The 20,625-nt window shown below is 38.2% G+C and overlaps 1 protein-coding gene across 2 annotated transcripts in view; it reads right to left on the bottom strand.

Moving 5' to 3' along the window:
- BAZ1A (bromodomain adjacent to zinc finger domain 1A) overlaps positions 1-20,625 on the bottom strand; it is a 96,914-nt gene that overhangs the window by 56,613 nt on the left and 19,676 nt on the right. For both annotated transcript variants that reach the window (XM_032871293.1, XM_032871292.1), the window contains one exon: positions 2,683-2,826. In XM_032871293.1, coding sequence (XP_032727184.1) covers positions 2,683-2,826 — 144 coding nt within the window. The remainder of the gene's footprint in view (positions 1-2,682; positions 2,827-20,625) is intronic.

Below are 20,625 nucleotides of genomic sequence, written 5' to 3'. Positions count from 1 at the left end.
TCTCTGCGTGCCCCTCTGCCTACTTGTGATCTCTATCAAATAAATTAAAAAAAAAAATGGGTAGAGGGCCAGACTAGAAATTTTCCAAAGAACACATACACACAGATGGCAAACAGACATGTTAAAAAATACTCAAGGCGGGGGTGCCTGAGTGACTCAGCAGGTTAAGCCTCTGCCTTTGGCTCAGGTCTTGGTCTCAGGGTCCTGGGATTGAGCCCTGCATTGGGCTCTCTGCTCAGCAGGGAGCCTGTTTCCCCCCTCTGTCTCTCTGCCTGTCTCTCTGCCTACTTGTGATCTCTGTCAAATAAATAAATAAAATCTTAAAAAAAAAAAAACAAAAAACACTCAAGGGGTGCCTAGACCTCTAACTCTTGATCTTGGCTCAGGTCATGATCTCATAGGTTGTGGGATCAAGCCCTGAATCAAGGCTCCCTGCTTTGCAGGGAATCTGCTTGAGGTTCTTGCCCATGTCTCTCTTTGATCCTCCCCTGACTCATGCATGCGTATGCTCTCTAAAAGTAAATAAATAATTCTTTTAAAAAGAATGCTCAACTGCTGGGGCACCTGGGTGGCTCAGTTGGTTAAGCACCTGACTCTTGATCTCAGCTCAGGCCTTGATCTCAGGGTAATGAGTTCATGCCCCATGATGGGCTCCATACTAGACATGGAGCCTACTTAAAAAAAAAAAAAAAGCTCCATATCACTATTAATCAGGGAAATGCAAATCAAAACCTTGCACCTGTCAGGATGGCAACAATCAAAAAGTTAAAAAAACAAGTGTTGGTGAGGATGTGGAGAAAAAAGAACCCTTGTATACTATTGATAGGAATGTTAACTGGTGTAGCCACTGTGGAAAATAGTATGGAAGTTCCTCAAAAAATTAAAAACAGAAATACCATATGATCTAATAATTCCTGTACTGGATATCTACCCCGAAAACAAAAACATAAATTAACAAAGATATATGCACCCCACCCCTATGTTTATTGCAGCATTATTTACAATAGCCAAGATATGGAAGCAATCCAAGTGTCCATCAACAGCAAGTCAATTTACTCAACTAAATGAGTGAAGACACACATACATACATATACAATGGAATATTAGGTAGCCATAAAAAGGATGAGAACTTGACATTTGTGACAACATGGTTTAGACAAACTACCATATGATTTCACTTATATGTGGAACCTAAAAAACAAGTGAACAAATAAACAAAAAGGAGAATCAGACCTAAGTATGGAGAGCAAACTGATGGTCAATGGAGGGGAGAAGGGATGGGCCCAATGGGTGAAGGGGAGTGGAGGATACAGCCTTCCGGTTATGGAATGAATTAAGTAACAAATGCAAAGGCACAGCATAGGGAATATAGTCAATTGTATTGTAATAGCATTGTAGGGTGACAGATGGTAGCTATACTTGTGGTGAGCGTAAGTACAGAGAGAGATACTGAATCACTATGTCACACAGCAAAAGTAGAGAGAGATATTGAATCACTATGTCTTTTTTTTTTTTTAAAAAGTAAGCTTTATGCCCAGTGTGGGGCTTGAACTCATTACCCTGAGATCAAGGGTCAATCGTATGCTCCACTGACTAAACCAGCCAGGAAACCTGAAACTAATGTAGCACTGTGTGCCAACTATGCTCCCCGCCACACACCAAAAAAAAAACAAAAAAAACAAAAAAAACAAAAAAAAACCACAAAAAACAGCCTCAGGTTAGGTTTCTTATTAGAACAGAGGAGGGAGTGGATCTAAAGACCATAAGAAGACTTTTTTTTTTCTGGATATATTTTAATTTTTTAAAAATAATAATTATTTTTTATTATGTTAGTCACCATATAGTACATCACTAGTTTTCGATGTAGTGTTCCATGATTCACTATTTGTGTATAACCGCTATGACCTGGCAACTCTATTTACCCCAATGATACAGACGTAGTGAAAAGAAGGGCCATATGTACCCCAAGGTTTACAGCAGCTATGTCCACAATAGGCAAACTGCGAAAAGAGCTGAGATGCCCTTCAACAGATGAATGGATAAAGACATGGTCCATACACACAATGGAATATTACTCAGCCATTAGAAAGAATAAATACCCAACTTTTCATCAACATGGATGGGACTGGAGATTATGCTGAGTGAAATAAGTCAAGCAGAGGAAGTCAATTACCATATGGTTTCACTTACTTGTGGAACATACAGAATAGCATTTAAGAAGACTTTTAACCAATTGAAGACTTAGCTGGGATTTTAAATTTACCTGCGGACAATGCCAATCTATATTTGCCTGTGTGATTTTTTTGCCCAGGAACACTCAGCTGACCCAGGCTGTCAAATGACCAATTTCCATATGCACTATAAAGTGATTAGGTATAAAAATTAAGGTACAGAAAGAATTTTCCCAAGAAAACCAAATTGGAATGTGTACATGTAACTGAATGAGGCGAACTTCAATTATTCCTAAGCAGCTGACTAGAGTTAACTAGGTACTTTCAATTTTGCAAATTCTAACATGTATTGTTAAGCCACATCACTTAGATGGATTTTACACTGTATGCTTACAAAGGAAAAAGGGAAGGATTAAAGAGAAAATTGTATCAATAGGGTATCATTAGCCAATCTGATAATACATTTTAAAAATTATACATTTAAAAATAATACATTTTAAAAATCACTTACCCATTTTGAAAAGAACTGTTTTGTGTTTCTGAATCATCACTATCACTGATGATAATAGTTTCTCCATCAACACTGCTGATGTGTCCATTAGCAAAGCCATTTTGATGTGATGGAGGGAGGACTTCCAAAATCCTACACTGTAACCTGAAAGAAAAGGGTACATTAAAAAATGGAAATTATTTGATATTTTATAATCAAATATTTCAGAACAATCTAATTATTCTGAACAACTGAAAAGATATTTTGTTTTGTAGAAACTATGACTCATTGATGTAACCAAATTAATAGAAAATCTGTAACATCCAATTTAAGCAAAGGTTAGCTATAGTTTAAAATAATACGAAGGTCAATTTATCAAAATTCTTAGCAATTACATTCTTTTTTAAAAAAAGATCTTATTATTTATTTGTTAGAGTGAGAGAGAGGGAGAGAAACAGAGAGAGGCAGGCAGGAAGAGGGAGAAGTAGGCTTCCTGCTGACCAAGGTGCCCGATGTGGAACTCAATCTCAGAATCCTGGGGCATCATGCCCTGAGCCGAAGGCAGATGCTCAACCCACTGAACCACCCAGGTGTCTAGCAAGTATATACTTAACTAAAGTTACTGCTTAGAAAATAAAACACTGACATAATATGTCATTATACAGACTGGATCTTACAGTTTTTCAAAGCACCCAACATTTTAAATTCTGAAATTCTCCTGATCATAACCTTTTTTTATTTTCACCGTAGCTTTTGTTGGCATTTCTGATCTCTATAAAACTTCCTATTCACTAGTTCTATTGCCTCTGTTGTTGTTTTTTTTTTACTAACATATAATGTATTATTGGTTTCAGAGGTACAGATCTGTGATTCATCAGTGTTATATCATATCCATTGCTCATTACATCACATTCCCTCCTTAATAACCATCACAAGTTACCCTTCCCTCCATCCTCCTCCCCTCCAGCAACCCTTAGTTTGTTTCCTGTAGTTATGAGTCTCTTATGGTTTGTCTCCCTCTCTGGTTTCCTCTTATTTTATTTTTTCCTCTCTTTCTCTATGATCCTGTTTTTGTTTCTTAAATTCCCCACATCAGTGAGACCACATGATAATTGCCTTTCTCTGACTGACTTATTTTGCTTAGCATAATACTTTCTAGTTCCATCTTGGTACAAACGGCAAGATTTCTTTCTTTTTTGATGGCTGAGTAATATTCCATTGTGTATATATACACACCCCATCTTCTTTATCCATTCATCTGTCAATGGACATCTGGACTCTTTCCATAGTTTGGCTATTGTGAACATTGCTGCTATAAACATTGGGGTGCAGGTGCCTCTTCAGATCACTACATTTCTAACTTTGGGGTAAATACCCAATAGTATAACTGCTGGGTCATAGGGTAACTCTATTTTCAACTTTTTTGGGTAACCTCCATACTGTTTTCCATAGTGGCTGCACCAGCTTGCATTCCCCACTAATAGTGTAGGAGGTTCCCCTTTCTCTGCATCCTCGCCAGCATCTATGGTTTCCAGACTTGTTAATTTTAGCCATTGTGACTGGTGTGAGGTGGTATCTCATTGTGGTTTTGATTTGTATTTCCCTGATGCTGAGTGATGTGGAGCACTTTTTCATGTGTCTGTTGGCCATCTGGAAGTCTTCTTTGGAGAAATGTCTGTTCATGTCTTCTGCCCATTTCTTTATTGCCTCTATTTTGAATTCCTTAACCTCTGCCCACTCTATCTGGATTTTATGGGCAATTCCAGACATATTTACAACTGAAATACTTCTCAATCCCATTTTTACTATGCCAATTTGCAACCAATAATGAAAATGTAGTATATCCATATAATGGAATATTATTCAGCACAAAAATTAAAATGAAGTATAGATGAACTTTGAACACATTATGCTAAATCAAAGAAACCAGGCATACAAGGCCACATAGTGTATGACTCTGTTCATAGGGAATATTCAGTAAAGGCAAATCCATAGACAGAAAGTGGGTAAGTGGTTGCCAAGATCCTGGGGGCAGGGAAGGGAAAAGGGTGAGAGAAAACAACTTAGGCAATCCAAGGGGAGGTTTTATAACTAAGAATACCTTAAGTACATATATACCTACACTTACCAATGGGGTAAATCCCTTTTCTGAGAAAAAGTGGTTCAAGATTAGACAATTTGCTCACTATTTATCATTCATTTGGTCATCCTACAAACCATAAACAAGTTTTGATATATTGTGGGCATTCATAAACTGCCCATCTAGTCACCAACCCCATTCTCCTAGGAACTTCATTCTTCCTTTACCCCACACCTCCCTCCACACGGCAACTAAGTAGAGCTGTCATGGTCCCACAAGTTCCTGGCCAGAGTTAGTTGATACTGGGTGGGCACCTTTTTGCTGAGCCAACACAGTTTTTCTAAGACTTTATTTATTTATTTATTTTAAAGATTTATTTACTTTTAGAGAGAGGGAGAGTGAGTGAGAGCACATGTGCACAAGGCGGGGTACGCAGAGGGAGAGGAGAGAGAGAATCTCAAGCAGACTCCCCACTGAGCATGAAGTCCAGCATGGTGCTTGATCTCACAACCCATGAGATCATGACCTGAGCCAAAATCAAGAGACAGACACTTAACCAACTAAGCCACTCATGAGTCTCACTCTTTTCCAAGATTTAAAAATTTGGAATCTAGAAAGCAAAAATCAGTCCCTTTCCCATCACGGAATTTATAATATATAAAGTTCTGGTGCTGTTGGAGGCCATGTTTCCTGCCCTGAGAAGCAGGTAACTGTGCAGTGAGAAGATGAAGCCAGGACGCCTGGGTGGCTCAGTCATTAGCGGTCTCCCTTCAGCTTGGGTCATGATCCCAGGGTTCTGGGACTGAAGCCCACACTGGGCTCCTAGTACAGTGGGAAGCCTGCTTCTCCCTCACCCACTCTCCCCTGCTTGTGTTCCCTCTCCGTCAAATAAATAAATAAAATCTTAAAAAAAAAAAAAAGAAGAAGAAGATGAAGCCAACAAGAGAGGAGAGATGGCAAAGGTACTAGAGGCAATCAATTCTCTTATTTCTGTTTTTCCTCAGACTTAAGTTGGGCTTTGCTCATCTACGGTTTAGCTACTTAATCTTTCCTTTGATTCAATAAACTGATAAGTGACCCTTTGCCCCTGTTTTTTTAAATTAATTTTTGTCACTTACAGCCAAAATAAAGAGAATCATCCAATTCCAGAAAGACCAACAGTATATTCAGAGTGGACTCATTTTGGGAAGCTGGTGAATTTTTTTTAAGATTTTTTTTTTTTTTTTTTTTTTTTTGACAGAGAAAGAGAGATCACAAGCAGGCAGAGCAGCATGCAGAGGCGGGGGTGGGGAAGCAGGCTCCCCACGGGGCAGAGAGCCCGATGCGGGGCTTAATCTCAGGACCCTGAGGTCATGACCATAGCTGAGGGCGGAGGCTTAGCCCACTGAGCCACCCAGGCGCCCCAGAAAGCTGATGAATTTTTATAACATAATAGCACATATTTTCATTAGTGTACATTTTATCATGTGCTCATTAATTCTCCATTAGAAGAACATCTTTAGTATACCCTAAAATATCTAATAGTGCTGCTGTTAGGCACAGAGGAAACCAGGACCAGGGATTTCCTGCTAGGAAATTTTTGCATCATTCCCAAATTGAAGAAATAATCGGTTTTACAGCACCCCCAAAGTTTAAGAATCCTCAAAATGTAAACTATGTAGGTGAATCCAGCTCTCAAATCATCTTCTCTCTTTGCTCATTTTCCCTCATTCTGAGTGTTATATAGGTTCAATTAAAAGTATCATATGTGACTCCTTTACAACTTGCTCTTAAAGAATTGAGAACAAATGGAGAGGACTCAAATTACTAAAATGAGAAGTAAAGTGGGGGACATTACTAGTGATTTTACCAAAACTAAAAAAGACTAAGAAAAGATTATGGACAATTGTTTATGCTGACAAATTGGATAGCTTAGATAAAATGGACAAATTCTTGAAAATACACAAACTACCAAAACTGACCCAGGAAGAAATAGAAAATTTGAGTAGATTTTTAAGCAGTAAGAAGACTGAATCAGTAATCAAAAACTTTCCAAAAAAGAAAAGCCCAGGACCAGATAGCTTCATGGAAAATTTCTATTAAACATTCAAAGAATTAATATCAACTCTCAAAATCTTCCAAAACACTGAGGAGGATATAACATGTCTTAACTTATTTTATAATACCAACATTACCCTGATACACAAACCAGACAAAGACATGGCAGAACATATAAAGAATACTTATTAACTCAACAAAGAAGAAGCCGATTCAAAAACAGGCAAAGGACCTAAATAGGTACAAACGGCAATAAGTACATGAAAAGATGTTTAGCCATCATTAATCTTAAGTAAAGGAAATACAAAATCAAAACTGCAATGAGATACCACTTTATAACAAGATGGCTATTATTAAAAGAGCAAAACATGAGAAATAATGAGTGTTAGTGAGGATATGGAGAAACTAGAACCCTTGTGCATTGCTGGTGGGAATATAAAATGGGGTAGTTGCTGTGAAAATAGTGTGATGGTTCCTAAGAAAATTAAACACAGAATTATCACATGACCCAGCAATTCTATTTCTAGGTATATACCCAAAAGAATTGAAAACAGGAACTTGGGGTGCCTGGGTGGCTTAGTCGTTAAGCGTCTGCCTTCGGCTCAGGTCATGATCTCAGTGTCCTAGGATAAAGTTCCGCATTGGGCTCCCTGCTCAGGGGGAAGCCTGCTTCTCCCTCTCCCACTTCCCCTGCTTGTGTTCCCTCTCTCACTGTGTCTCTGTCAAATAAATAAATAAAATCTTAAAAAAAAATAACAAACAGGAACTTAGCAGATACTTGTATATCAACCAAAAGGTGGAAAAAACTCAAATGTCTACCAATAGGTAAATGGGGAAACAAAATGTGAAATATTCAGCAGCCATGAAAAGTGATGAAATTCTGAAACAGGCTACAACATGGATGAACCCTGAAAACATTATGTTCAGTGAAATAAGCCAAACAAGTAACAAATACTGTACAAACCCACTTATATTAAGTATCTAGAAAAGGAAAATTCATGGAGACAGAAAGTAGGATAAAGGTTACTAGAGTCTGGAGGGAGGGAGAAATGGGGAGTTATTGCTTAACGGGTACGGAGTTTCTGTTTGGAATGATGAAAAAGTTCTAGAAATAGTAGTGATGGTTATGTAACACCGTGAATATACTTATGACACCACCTTATACATTTAAAAATGATTACAATGGCAAATCTTATGTTTATTTTACCTTTTTTTTTTTTTTTTAAGAATTCTCTTCTGTTCTAACAATAAAGCTTAAGAAGGCTCAATTATCAAGGCTAAATCAGTAGCAAACGTAAATGGTATAAAAAGAACTGCAGGCTGACTTTCACCATTGGTTGGCAGAAATAATCCAGTGTTTCTAAAGAGGAACAACTACAGGAAATCCTATCAAAAATGTTAGGTAACTGCTGAGCAGACAGCCCCACGCAGGGCTAGACCCCGGAACCTTGGGATCATGACCTGAGCATTTGATCTACTGAGCCACCCAGGCACCCCAATCCATTTGCTTTTGAAAATAAAATTTTACTGAAGCACACACACAAAAAAAAATGTTAGGTAATTATGTAGCCTAATGATACAAAGATTCTGTAAACTTAGTGACATGAACTGCACAAAAATATGCAAGGAATCAATCAAATGGACCCAGTTTTAAAAAATGTATTATTGAGGTATAGTTGACATGCAATGTTATTTTCATTTCAGGTGTACAACACAGTGATTCAACGATTCTGTACATTATGCAGTGCTCACCACGGTAAGTGTAGTCATCATCTGTTGCCATATAGTGCTATTACAACAAGACTGACTATATTCTCTATGCGCACTTTTCATTTCCGGACTTATTTATAACTGGAAGTTTGTATTTCTTAACCCCCTTCACCTCAAACAGACCCAGTTTTGAAGGGTCTGGGTATCATCCAGGGATGATTTGCTCAGAGCTCCCTTTGGTGATGAAGGAAGCTCTTCAGTGAACTTATGACAAGGCTCTTCAAGTTACATAAAGAGATGGTTTTTCACTGGCAGAGCCCAGGTGAGTTCCCCTAAGTTGTGATGGTGGTGGTGGTCATGAAGGAAAAACAAAGAAATGGGTTGTGCCCGGCTCAGGTATGGCTGGTGTGGTGCCTGAAATGGTTCGACAGTCTACGGAAGGGAATAGTCTATGATCCCCAGTAGAGCCCACAGAGCTACAATAATTCAACAACTAATTTCTTTAAAACCAACAGAAAAATAACATAGAAGTATAATTCCCTGACACAATAAGGGAGAAGCAAACCAGTCCAGAGACATAATGAGAATGTAGGAAATGTTTTACATATAAATTATACTACTTATTACCAACACTATTAACTTTGCACAAACCATAGGTTTAGTATTTCTTGCTAATCTTATCAAGGCCAGGCGTCTTGCTAGTGCTAAGCTAAACTTCAGTTAACTATTCAAGATGTTAAGTCAACACCTTCTAATAGATTTCTAAATAAGCTTATTAGTCTATGTCTTTCAAATCCACATGCTACAATTTCTTGGTTCTAGTCCAAAGAAGGTGGGAATGTAAAAAAGCTTAAAGAATCACGAGTCCACAAATAGCTAGTGGGTCTTTTACGGTACAGAAACTTTCTAAATTAAAGTTATGCTCCATTATTTGAGGACAGAGCGGAGGCTGGCAATCAAAAGATGATCCTTATTATTAGAGTTTCTGTATGGCAGATAGTAAGTACATAAGATAAGTACATGACTTATACGTGTTTCTGTCTTCATATCAACTCCACAAGTTATACATTTTCCAGAAGATGAAAATTTAGGGTCAGAAAAGTTAAATCATTTGCTCATGCCCATAGAATCAGTAATGATACAGTCAAAACTTTAGCTTTGACTCTGAAGCCCATGTATTTTCTAATCTTCCACCCCATTACTGGAACAGAAACACTGTACTGACCCAGGTGTATTTCAAAACTTTAAGCCCAGGCAGTCAAGAGGCTCCTAAGGTGCTAATGACTTAAACAATTTTAAGAGTGAAAGCAAGTCTGTGGAACAGCAGTAAGTACAGAATGAGAACACAGCAGAAATTAGCCATAAATCTGTGACAGTGAGAATGTAAACAAGGAAATAGCCTTTTATAAGAATATGAGGGCGCCTGGGTGGCTCAGTGGGTTAAGCCTCTGCCTTCGGCTCAGGTCATGATCTCAGGGTCCTGGGATCGAGTCCCGCATCGGGCTCTCTGCTCAGCAGGGAGCCTGCTTCCCTCTCTCTCTCTCTCTGCCTGCCTCTCTGTCTACTTGTGATGTCTCTCTGTCAAATCAATAAATAAAATCTTAAAAAAAAAAAAAAAGAATATGATATATACCTCTTCTCCCAAAAAGTTGGGTCTTGTTTTATTTATTTTTTAAAAAGATTATTTATTTATTTGTCAGAGAGACAAAGAGCAAGTGAGCACAAGCAGTGAGAACAGCAGGCAGAGGGAGAAACAGCCTCGCCACTGAGCTGGGAGCCTGATGTGGGGGACTCAATCCCAGGACCCTGGGATCATACCTGAACTGAAGGCAGCCACTTAACTGACTGAGCCACCCAGGAACCCCTGGTTTTGTTTTGTTTTATTCATTCATTCATTCATTTAAAAGATTTTATTTATTTGAGAGAGAGAGAGAGCGCGAGAGAAAGCATCAGAGGGGAGAAGATCAGAGGGAGAAGCAGACTCCCTGTGGAGCAGAAAGCCCGAAGCAGGACCTGACCCCAGGGATTCTGGGATCATGACCTGAGCTGAAGGCAGACGCTCAACCAATGGAGCCACCCAGGTGCCCCCTGGTTTTGTTTTAAAAATAGTTTTAATAGGGGCGCCTGGGTGGCTCAGTGGGTTAAAGCCTCTGCCTTCGGCTCAGGTCATGATCCCAGGGTCCTGGGATCGAGCCCCACATTGGGCTCTCTGTGCAGCAGGGAGCCTGCTTCCCTCTCTCTGCCTGACTGCCTACTTGTGATCTCTGTCTGCCAAATAAATAAATAAAATAAAAAAAAATAGTTTTAGTAGTCAGTGTTTGATTTATATCTCTTGGCATACGTTTTTAATTTAATCAAAGGATTCTGCCTGTCCTTTAGTGATGAATAGATTCTACTTGCACTTTTTTTTTTTTTTTTAATACAAATTCATTAAAGCAAAATCATAAAACATTCTAGAATTGAAACATTTGCAGAGTTTTTACAAGTCATTTGGGGTAGAAGACAAATAGTCAACAGCAGAAGGAAAGAAGACTAGAAACTTGGGGAGACTTACCTGACATAACAGACTGTTTCTCTGTTTGCGACTCTAAAAATGGAATATGTTGAATTTGTGGCATACTTTATACCTGCTCCCCTGTGCTGCCTCATTAACCTTTTATTTTCTTATAATACAGGTGTCAAGAACATTTATTTAAAAATGCTGTGCTTGGATACTTACTTCAACTTTATAGGTAGAAACAAAGTGTATATGCTTAATTTGAAGTTCAGAGATTTAAAAAAAACAAACAAACCTCAAATTAAGGTGGTTATGTGATACTTAAGTGGAGGAAAGTAGACCGACCACTCAACAAGTCTGCTATTTCAAAAAAGAAGACTGGGGGTGCTGGGTGGCTCAGTGGGTTAAAGCCTCTGCTTTCAGCTCAGGTCATGGTCCCGGCCCCACATCGGGCTCTCTGTTCGGCTGGGAGCCTGCTTCCCCACCACCCCACCTGCTTCTCTGCCTACTTTTGATCTCTGTCAAGTAAATAAATAAAATCTTAAAAAAAAAAAAAAAAAGACTGAATTATGTTGATTACTTGTCAGTGGGAAGAAGTCAGAAAATGATGCTTTGCCAACTCCTCACTTTTTAGACATACTGATCAGAGTAGTTCAAAGAGTGTTTCATTTTGAACTGTTCTGAGACTCTTTATGGATCAGAGAATCAGGTCTTATTTCTCTAATTGGCATCTGACCTACTAGAAACCTAAATATCATTAGTAGGAATCATTAGATTCTTGGGGCACCTGGGTGGATCTGTGGGTTACGAGTCAGACTCTTGATCTCAGCTCGGGTCTCAATCTCATGGTCTCAAGTTCAAGCCCTGTGTTGAGTTCAAGCCCTGCTGGGTGTGGAGCTCACTTAAAAAAAAAAAAATCATTACATTCTTACTAAAGGCTAAATTTATTATTAAAAGATGTATAGTTCTGGGGCGCCTGGGTGGCTCAGTGGGTTAAAGCCTCTGCCTTCTGCTCAGGTCACGAACCCAGGGTCCTGGGATCGAGCCCCGCATCGGGCTCTCTGCTCAGCGGGGAGCCTGCTTCCTTCTCTCTCTCTCTCTGCCTGCCTCTCTGCTTGCTTGTAATCTCTGTCAAATAAATAAATAAAATCTTTAAAAAAAAGATATATAGTTCAAATGAAAATCTTTGGAAATAAAATCCTAGATATAAGATATATGGGTTAAATCCTACATATTTCTAATAAGTATCAAATACCTGGATATTATGAGCATGCTATTTAAGCTCTTTAGTATTCAAAATTATCATCTTAAAGCCCCAAGAGTTAGTCAGGCTTAAGTATAAATCAAATTTATTAAAGCTTCACCAAAATACTTTAAAATTCTAACTACTGTATTCAAATTAATAAGCATTTAAAGCATTTGTGTGCTTAGCTTTATATTAGCCTGGCATACTGACACCAACATGTAAAGAGACATGATAACCTTGTAAGAAGGCAAGACCAATATATGAAGATCAGAGACAAGTAAACACTAAATATAATGAAGTGCCATCACAGATTTAGCAGCAAGTGACCTTTCATTTTGACATATAGTATTTTATTTATTTATTTATTTGACAGAGAAAGAGAACAAGTAACCAGAGCAGCAGGCAGAGAGAGAGAGAGCGGGAAGCTCTCTGGGAAGCGGGAAGCTTCCAGCTGAGCAGAGAGCTCGATGCGGGGCTCGATCCCAGGACCCTGAGATTATGACCTGAGCCGAAGGCAGAGGCTTAACCCACTGAGCCACCCAGGCGCCCCCTTATTTATTTATTTTTAAAGACTTAATTATTTATTTGGGAGAAAGAGTGAACATGAGCTCGAGACAGGGAGGGGCAGAGGGAAAGAATCTCAAGCTGACTTGGGGCTCAATTTCATGACCCTGAGATCGTGACCTGAGCCAAAACCAAGAGTCTGATACCCAAGTGACTGAGCCACCTAGGCACCCCATCAACATTTAGTATTTCAGAATACTCAAATCAGCTGCAGTGTGAAGGACAGACATAGGAAGAGAAGCTTCTTGCCTTCCCTCTCTCTTGCTGCCATCCTGAACAATGAAAACAATGGTCACAGCCTCAGAATGATGGAGCAGAAAACAGGAAAAAACCTGAGTTCCTGACAACTTTACGGATGTGCATCCCACCTCCCCCCCCCACACACTGTAATGCAGGTACTTAATTTTACATGAAAAATTTTTATTTCCTTATGCCATTGAAATTCTTTCTGTCGTATGCACCCAAGTCAAATCCCAGCTGATAAGAAAAAACACTAAGCTATCTATTAGGGGTACTAGGTATTTTTATTAAAAACTGACCTGTCTACAAACATTTTATCTGTTAAATTTACTTTGAGTCACAGCACTGTATTTAAGACTTTCAAACTTGAAAGTTACTTTGTCACTGGGAATACAGAATTCAAGTCATATCTGTTTCAGAAAACTGAAAATATAAAGAAGGAAAGAAAATAAATATAACAACCTATGATTTGTGGGTGTGGTTATAGAGAAATACGAGGGATCCTTGCAGTAATAGAAATGTTCTCTATCGTGACTATATCAATGTCAATATTCTGGTTGGGATACAGTACTAAAATTCTGCAAGGTAGTGCCACTGGGAGAAATTCTGTATTATTTTACAACTGCATGAGGATCTACAGTTATCTCAAAATAGAAAGTTTAATTTAAAAATACTAATGATAAACATTAGGAAATATTAACTCCAACTAAAAGCATTCATTTCACATCATGGGAAAAAATCAATAAAAGATACTAAAAAGCTACAGTAAATAATGACAGTGTAGTATTGGCAGAAAGACATAAAGATTGCTGCTTGGTAAATTAATAATATGTTTATACTTAAAGTATATTTTTAATATTTAACATTTCCAAGTCCATATAACATTTATTTTAATAAGATTTGGTATTTTAAGAAAAGGGGGGAAAAAACCAGTTTTCATCTTACAAAAGGATTCACAACCAGGTTTCATTATGTACTAATACCCTTTGGGAAATTCTAATGTGATTACACTTATTAAAAGTTAATACATATACAAAAAAAAAAGAAAGAAAGAAAGAAAGACAGACAGACATACAGATCAATGGGAAAAAAAAAAAGTCAGACCCAAGATTCCATTTATATTTATATTCTGGAAAGGGCGAAATTATAAGCACAGAAAATAGATCAGTGGTTGCCATATAGGCTAGGTTAGGAGGTGGGGGCAAGGACAGACTACAAGGAAGGGATGAAAGAACTTTTGGGGAATAGTAGAAATGTTCTATGTTTTATTGTGGCGGGTTACTTAACTGTCAGAAGTCACAACTATACATTTAAAAATAAATTTTATCATAAGAAAATAAAGTAGTGCTTTAATAAAACTTTATTAGTTTAGACTACTTAGGATAAAGGCCTATCTGAACGTAAGTTATTCATTCTTCAGCTTAAAAAAAAATTTATTGTTCTTTTAAAAATATTAATGCACATGAGAAAGGCTAATTGAAGTAGGTCTACTTGTTAGATCTCATTGAAGTATAGATTAGTCCTGTGATACTTATCAGAAGAAAGGTCAAAGAGTTCTGTGTAATGAGAAAACTGTGTCAAAGGAGACCTATTCTATAGGTTGTTTCTACCTCAACCATAATAAACATTATAAAAATTCACCTAAAAATCCATTCTTCATGAAAAAAAAGTTCAATATACAGTATCTCTCTTCTACTTCGAGTTAGTCAAATGAAAGTCAGATGGCTTCTGCACATCAAAATACAGTGCATAAAAGTAAATAAGAATTAGCAAAGATTATTATATACACGACTAATAGATTAAGATGACAGAATTATACCAAGTACTTCTTGCACTCTCAAATTCTAGCTGGAAGCTTAAAGGAAATAAGCTGAATATTTTTTTACTATCCTTAAGGTCAATAACATTCTTTTTAAATAATTATTATTTATTTGTCAGAGAGAGAGGGGGGGAGCATGTAAAAGCAGGTGGAGAGGCAGAGGGAAAAGGAGGCTCCCCACTGAGCAAGGATCCCGCCAGACTCCATCCCATGACCCTGGGATCATGACCTGAGCTGAAGGCAGACGCTCGACTCACTGAGCCACCCAGGCGTCCCAGGTCACTAATAGTCTTAATATGGTAACAGTGAAAATCAACACACTGACTGACTTACTGGAAGCAGATGAAGATGCAAGCATACCTTCATAAAGATTAATAACTAAAAGGTAAAACACCAGCCCATTCTAATGACCAATGATAGCAAATTATTATCAGAGTGCTAAATTAATTTGGCATTACAGTATCTTTTATTTGTTCTTTTTTTAAAAAATATTTTATTTATTTGACACAGAGAGAGACAGCAAGAAAAGGAATACAAGCAGGGGGAGTGGGAGAGGGAGAAGCAGGCTTTCCGGTGAGCAGGAAGCCTGATGTGGGGCTCGATCCCAGGACCCTGGGGCTCATGACCTGAGCTGAAGGCAGACACTTAATGACTGATTCCATTCATTCTATTTGAATGTTAGTGATATATTCGCTAACAAAATAAAACTCAACTATGTCTCTTTTAGCCCAACGTTTGCTGAGGAATTACTGACATACGTCATTGTAGCAGTTAAAGTATACAGCATGATTTGATGTACATATACTGTGAGTGATTATAATAGAGTCAGCTAATACCCATCACCTCATACAGATACAATAAAAAGAAAAAACCTTCTCCTTGAGAACTCTTAGGATATATATATTCACTTAACAGCTTTCCTGTATTTCATACAGCAGTATTAGCTACAATTATGTTGTACATTATATCCCTAGTACTTATTTATCTTGTAACAAGAAGTTTCTACCCTTTAACTACTTTCCTCCAATTCTCCCTCCCCTCTATGCCCCTTAGGGCATTTCTTATTCAATCCTTTGTCATTTATACTTATTTTACTTATCTTTGTCCTGCAAACTCTATCTCTATTACTTATGTTCTGCTTGAGAACAATAAGTACTAATTCTTTACTCATACTGGATTATCCTATAGCATCCAACAGTGGTTTATGGAGAAATCATTGGATTTAATTGGCTAAAACAAAAAAATATAACTCAAGATGCTATTCCATCAAGTTTTTTTTTCTTTTCTTTTTTTTTTAAACATTTAATTTTTTTATTTGACAGAGAGAGACAGTGAGAGAGAGAGAGGGAACACAAGCAGGGGGAGTGGGAGAGGGAGAAGCAGGTTCCCTGCTGAGCAGGGAGCCCGATGAGGGACTTGATCCCAGGACCCTGGGTTCATGACCAGAGTCGAAGGCAGATGCTTAATGACTGAGCCACCCAGGCGTCCCAAGTTTTATTTTCTTTACAACACTGATGAGAATCTGAATTATCTTGTTGATTTGTGTGTTTCTCTCTCTTGCACTTGAACATAAGTCCCCAGTTCTTGCCTTAATCACTACCCTCTTTTTGAAACCTACAAGAGTAATAACCTAGCACACAATGCTTATTGAATGAACCATATAAAACTTGGCTTTGTTTTATACACAAAGTAGAGGACCTAGAATACATAATATTCCCTACTACCTCCAAGAAAAAAGACATAACTAATTCCATTGTTCATTCTGGCAACTCTGCCAAAAGACAAAATCAATAAATAAAAATTACAGTCTTCCCCATGCTTGCAGTCACCATTTGATAGTTTTTTTTTTTTTAAGATTTTAATTTATTTGTCAGAGAGAGAGAGCGCACAAGCAGGAGGGAGAGGCAGACATAGGGAGAAGCAGACTCCCCACTGAACAAGGAGCCTGATGTGGGACTCGATCCCAGGACCCTGGGATGATGACCTGAGCCAAAGGCAGCAGCTTAACCAATTGAGCCACACAGGCGTCCCTGCAGTCACCTTTTGTTGCTAGTAAATAGCATTCTTCAATCTGCGGGCAAAATATCTGAAAAGAAGATAGCTTAAACAGGTCAAAGTACAGAAGTAAAATAATTAAGGTACCCTGTGGGAGCGCCTGGGTGGCTCAGTTGGTTGAGCATCTGGCTATGGCTCAGGTTGATCTCGGGGTCCTGGGACTGAGCCCCTGGTCAGTAGGGAGTCTGCTTCTCCCTCTCCCTCTGCCCCTCTTCCCTACTTGTGCTCTCAGTCTCTCTGTCTCAAATAAATTAAAAGAAAAAAATCTTAAAAAAGAAAAATTAAGGTACCCTCTGATAGGAAAAATGATGAATTTAAAGAAAAAGGGAACCTGTTTAAATATTGAGGTTTTTTCCCCTTTGAATCAATGATCAAAAGATGATGCTGATTTTTGAACACTCAACCTTATGACCTGTATCACTGTCTCTTAGAACAAATGATCAAAAGATAATCTAACCACATATGTATAATCCTATCTTTCTTCACACTTAGACAAATTATAAAATGCTTATGTAAAGGGAAGAGTAAATAGTGGGTGTTCAATGAGTATATTCAACTATAATTTTTAATCCTCCTTAACTGCTATCCTTTAATATATATATTTCTGAGTGTATTCTTCTCAAACAGAAGCAGTGATTCTGACAATGCCTTGTGCTTAGAAATCTCACTTGTGACCTTGATCAAGTTTTAATTAATTAACCTAGCTGTATGAGCTTCTCAACTGTAAAGTGAACAAATGAGCTCTTATTATAGAAGGTGTTGTAGGAATTAAATAAGATCATATAAAGAGCTTAGAACAGTGTGTGGCATACAGTAAGCTCTCAAAAGTTTATAGGTATTGGCATCATCTCCCTAAAATGGTATGTGGCAAACTCTAAAGAACAGTGACTAGGACGTAAGAAAATTAGGGACTGACTTAAAAAAAGATGAATCATCACAGCTGGCAGACTCTTCACTCATCTCTGACAAGTACAGGAAGGATCTGACATTGACTGAGTGCTTCATGTGCCAGGTACTCTGCTGGCCTACTAACAAATGGTAACTACTGTGGCAGATAATTGCAGGTATGGCTCCCGTTGATTCACATCTCTTTGATTCCTTCCCACAGCAACTCCGGATTTGTTCACGTGACTTGCTCTGGTCAATGGGACACTAGTAAACACAAAGCATGCTGAGGCTTGCAGTGTGCTTGCACAGTGAAGCTTGCCCTCTCTTGCTTCTGGGAACCCTGCTACTGCCTTGGGAACAAGTTTGAATTAGCTTCCTGTAGGATGAGAGGCCACATCAAAGTAGCCACCCCCGTCTGAGGCCCCAGACATGTGAGGAAGGCTATTCTAAAGCAGAGGACCTACATAATCCAGCCCCAGACAGGACAGCCCAGACCATAAGAACATTCCAGCCAACCAACTGTGAGAATAATGTTTACTGATTTAGGCCACTAAATTTTGGGTCTGGTTTGTTATGTGTAGAAGCTCATACAACCACTATATGAATATAGATATTATTTCAGCTTTATAGATTATGAAAGAAGATTCCCAGAAACAATAGTCAGTTTGGCTCCACAGGCTTTTTCCACCCTCCCAAATCACTTTGGCATGCCAAACTCTGAGGTTCTAAACATAAAGGGGACCTCTGCGGAATTTATTCGATAAACCTTATTTAAAGCAGGAACCCTTCCCTCCCCTCAGGAGTCAGCACACTATGGCCTACAGGCCAGATCTAAATTACCTCCTGTTTTTTTATATATACGACCTGCAAGCTAAGAACAATTTATACATATCTAAGTGGCTTCAAATAAAAATCAAAAGACTACTCTGTGATATGTGAAAATAATAGGATATTCAAATTACAGTATTTATGAAGAAGGAACTACGAGAAAACAGCCATGCTCATTCATACGCTGTCTATGGCTGCTTTTGCACTCCAACAGCAGAGTTCCGTGGCTGTGACTGAATCCACATGAATTACACAGTCTGTAATATTTCTTATCTGGCCCTTTATTTTAAAAAAAAGTGTACCAAACTCTACCCAGAATTATTCTCTTGGCATACGTTTTTAATTTAATCAAAGGATTCTGCCTGTCCTTTAGTGATGAATAGATTCTACTTGCACTTTTTTTTTTTTTTTTTTTAAGTAGGCTCTATACCCACTGTGGAGACAAATGTGGAGCCTGAACTCACAACCCCGAGATCAGGGGTCAGGACACTTAACTGACTGAGTCATCCAGGTACCCCTCTATTTGTATTTTTACCATTCTTTTTCCTTTCACCAAAAATTATTTTAACTTATGTCACTTCTCCTATTTCTCCTTTAACTGTTAAGTTTGGATGGTCTCTGACTTTGTCTAAGATAGACAGATAACCCTATTTTAAAAACAGTAATTCAGAACCATAGGTCAAATGAATGCCACTTACATATCATACTACTGGTCTCCAAAACAGCACAGAAAATTAACAAACTACAATTTTATCTTGTTCTCAGAAAAATTCAAAGTATCTACAAAGTAAGTCATTCATCAAAAACTGATCTTATATTGGCCACAATATATTCCTACCTACCACAAAGTAGGTAGGAAAAGATGAAAGAGAGATTTTATTCAGAAGAGGCTCAAATTTCTCAGACCTGAACATGTAACCATGTAGAAATGAACTTCCCTTTTATTTCTAACAGGGATCTCAGGACAGGAATAGCTACTCATAGTCTCCCTTCTTGTGATATTACCTGTAATATTCTCCTGCCACAGGGAACTAAGAACTTCAGAACTACTGTTCTACTTCACCATCCTGCTACTAACAAGTTCAATGAGATACAAATTGAAGCAAGCAAACATTCGATTTCCTTTTATGTTAGAAAAGAGGTGAACCTCAATTTACTTGCCAACTCCCCATCAATAGGGAAGTTGCCACAGAGACTACCCTCACCCTCAACTTTTAACATTCAAAGACTTTTGAAAGGCATTAGGCAGATGCTCCTAATGGCTAATGTAATTTGAAGTCCCTTAGAATACTGAAGAAAATGAGTTAAGTTTGTATGATCAGTCGAAATTTTACTGAACTATTTTGTTAAGGTGAACTATTTTGTTGAGCCCATATAGAAATACAACATAAGCTTTACAGATGATTTAAATTAATCTTGTTTAGAAAAAAAATTCTTTTTCAGGGGTGTCTGGGGGGCTCAGTCAGTTAAGTGTCTGCTTTCAGCTCAGGTCAAAATCTCAGGGTCCTGGGATGAGCTCCATTTTGGCTCCCTGCTCAGCGGGGAGTCTGCTTCTCTTTCTCCCTCTTCTCCCTGTCCCCACTCACTCTTTCTCAAATAAATAAAATCTTTTTAAAAAGTCATTTTCAGCGACATCTAGGTGGCTCAGTTGGTTAAGCATCTGCCTTCAGCTCAGATCATGATCCCAGGGTCCTGGGATCCAGTCCTGCATCAGGCTCCCTGCTCAGCGAGGAGCCTGCCTCTCCCTCTGCCTGGCTCCTCCTGCTTGTTCTTGCTCACCCTGACAAATAAATATATCTTTTAAAAAATCATTTTCATTCATTTTTGTGATTATTTAGGGATTTTTAGAGTATAAAAAAGTTTCCCAGGATATCCTCCTAATTTACTTATGCAAGTAAATAAAGATTCTAAATTTTAACTGTTGAACTTGCAATGACAATCTAGGAATCGGCTTGTAAGTCTGGGTCTTTGGTACATACAAGAAACACAACATATATCTA

This window comes from Lontra canadensis, unplaced genomic scaffold (genome assembly GCF_010015895.1).
Source record: "Lontra canadensis isolate GAN:19392208 unplaced genomic scaffold, GSC_riverotter_1.0 scaffold42, whole genome shotgun sequence".
NCBI classification, from domain to species: Eukaryota; Metazoa; Chordata; class Mammalia; order Carnivora; family Mustelidae; genus Lontra; species Lontra canadensis.
The sequence above is the reverse complement of the archived record's forward strand: the minus strand, read 5'-3'. Positions and strand labels throughout refer to the sequence as shown.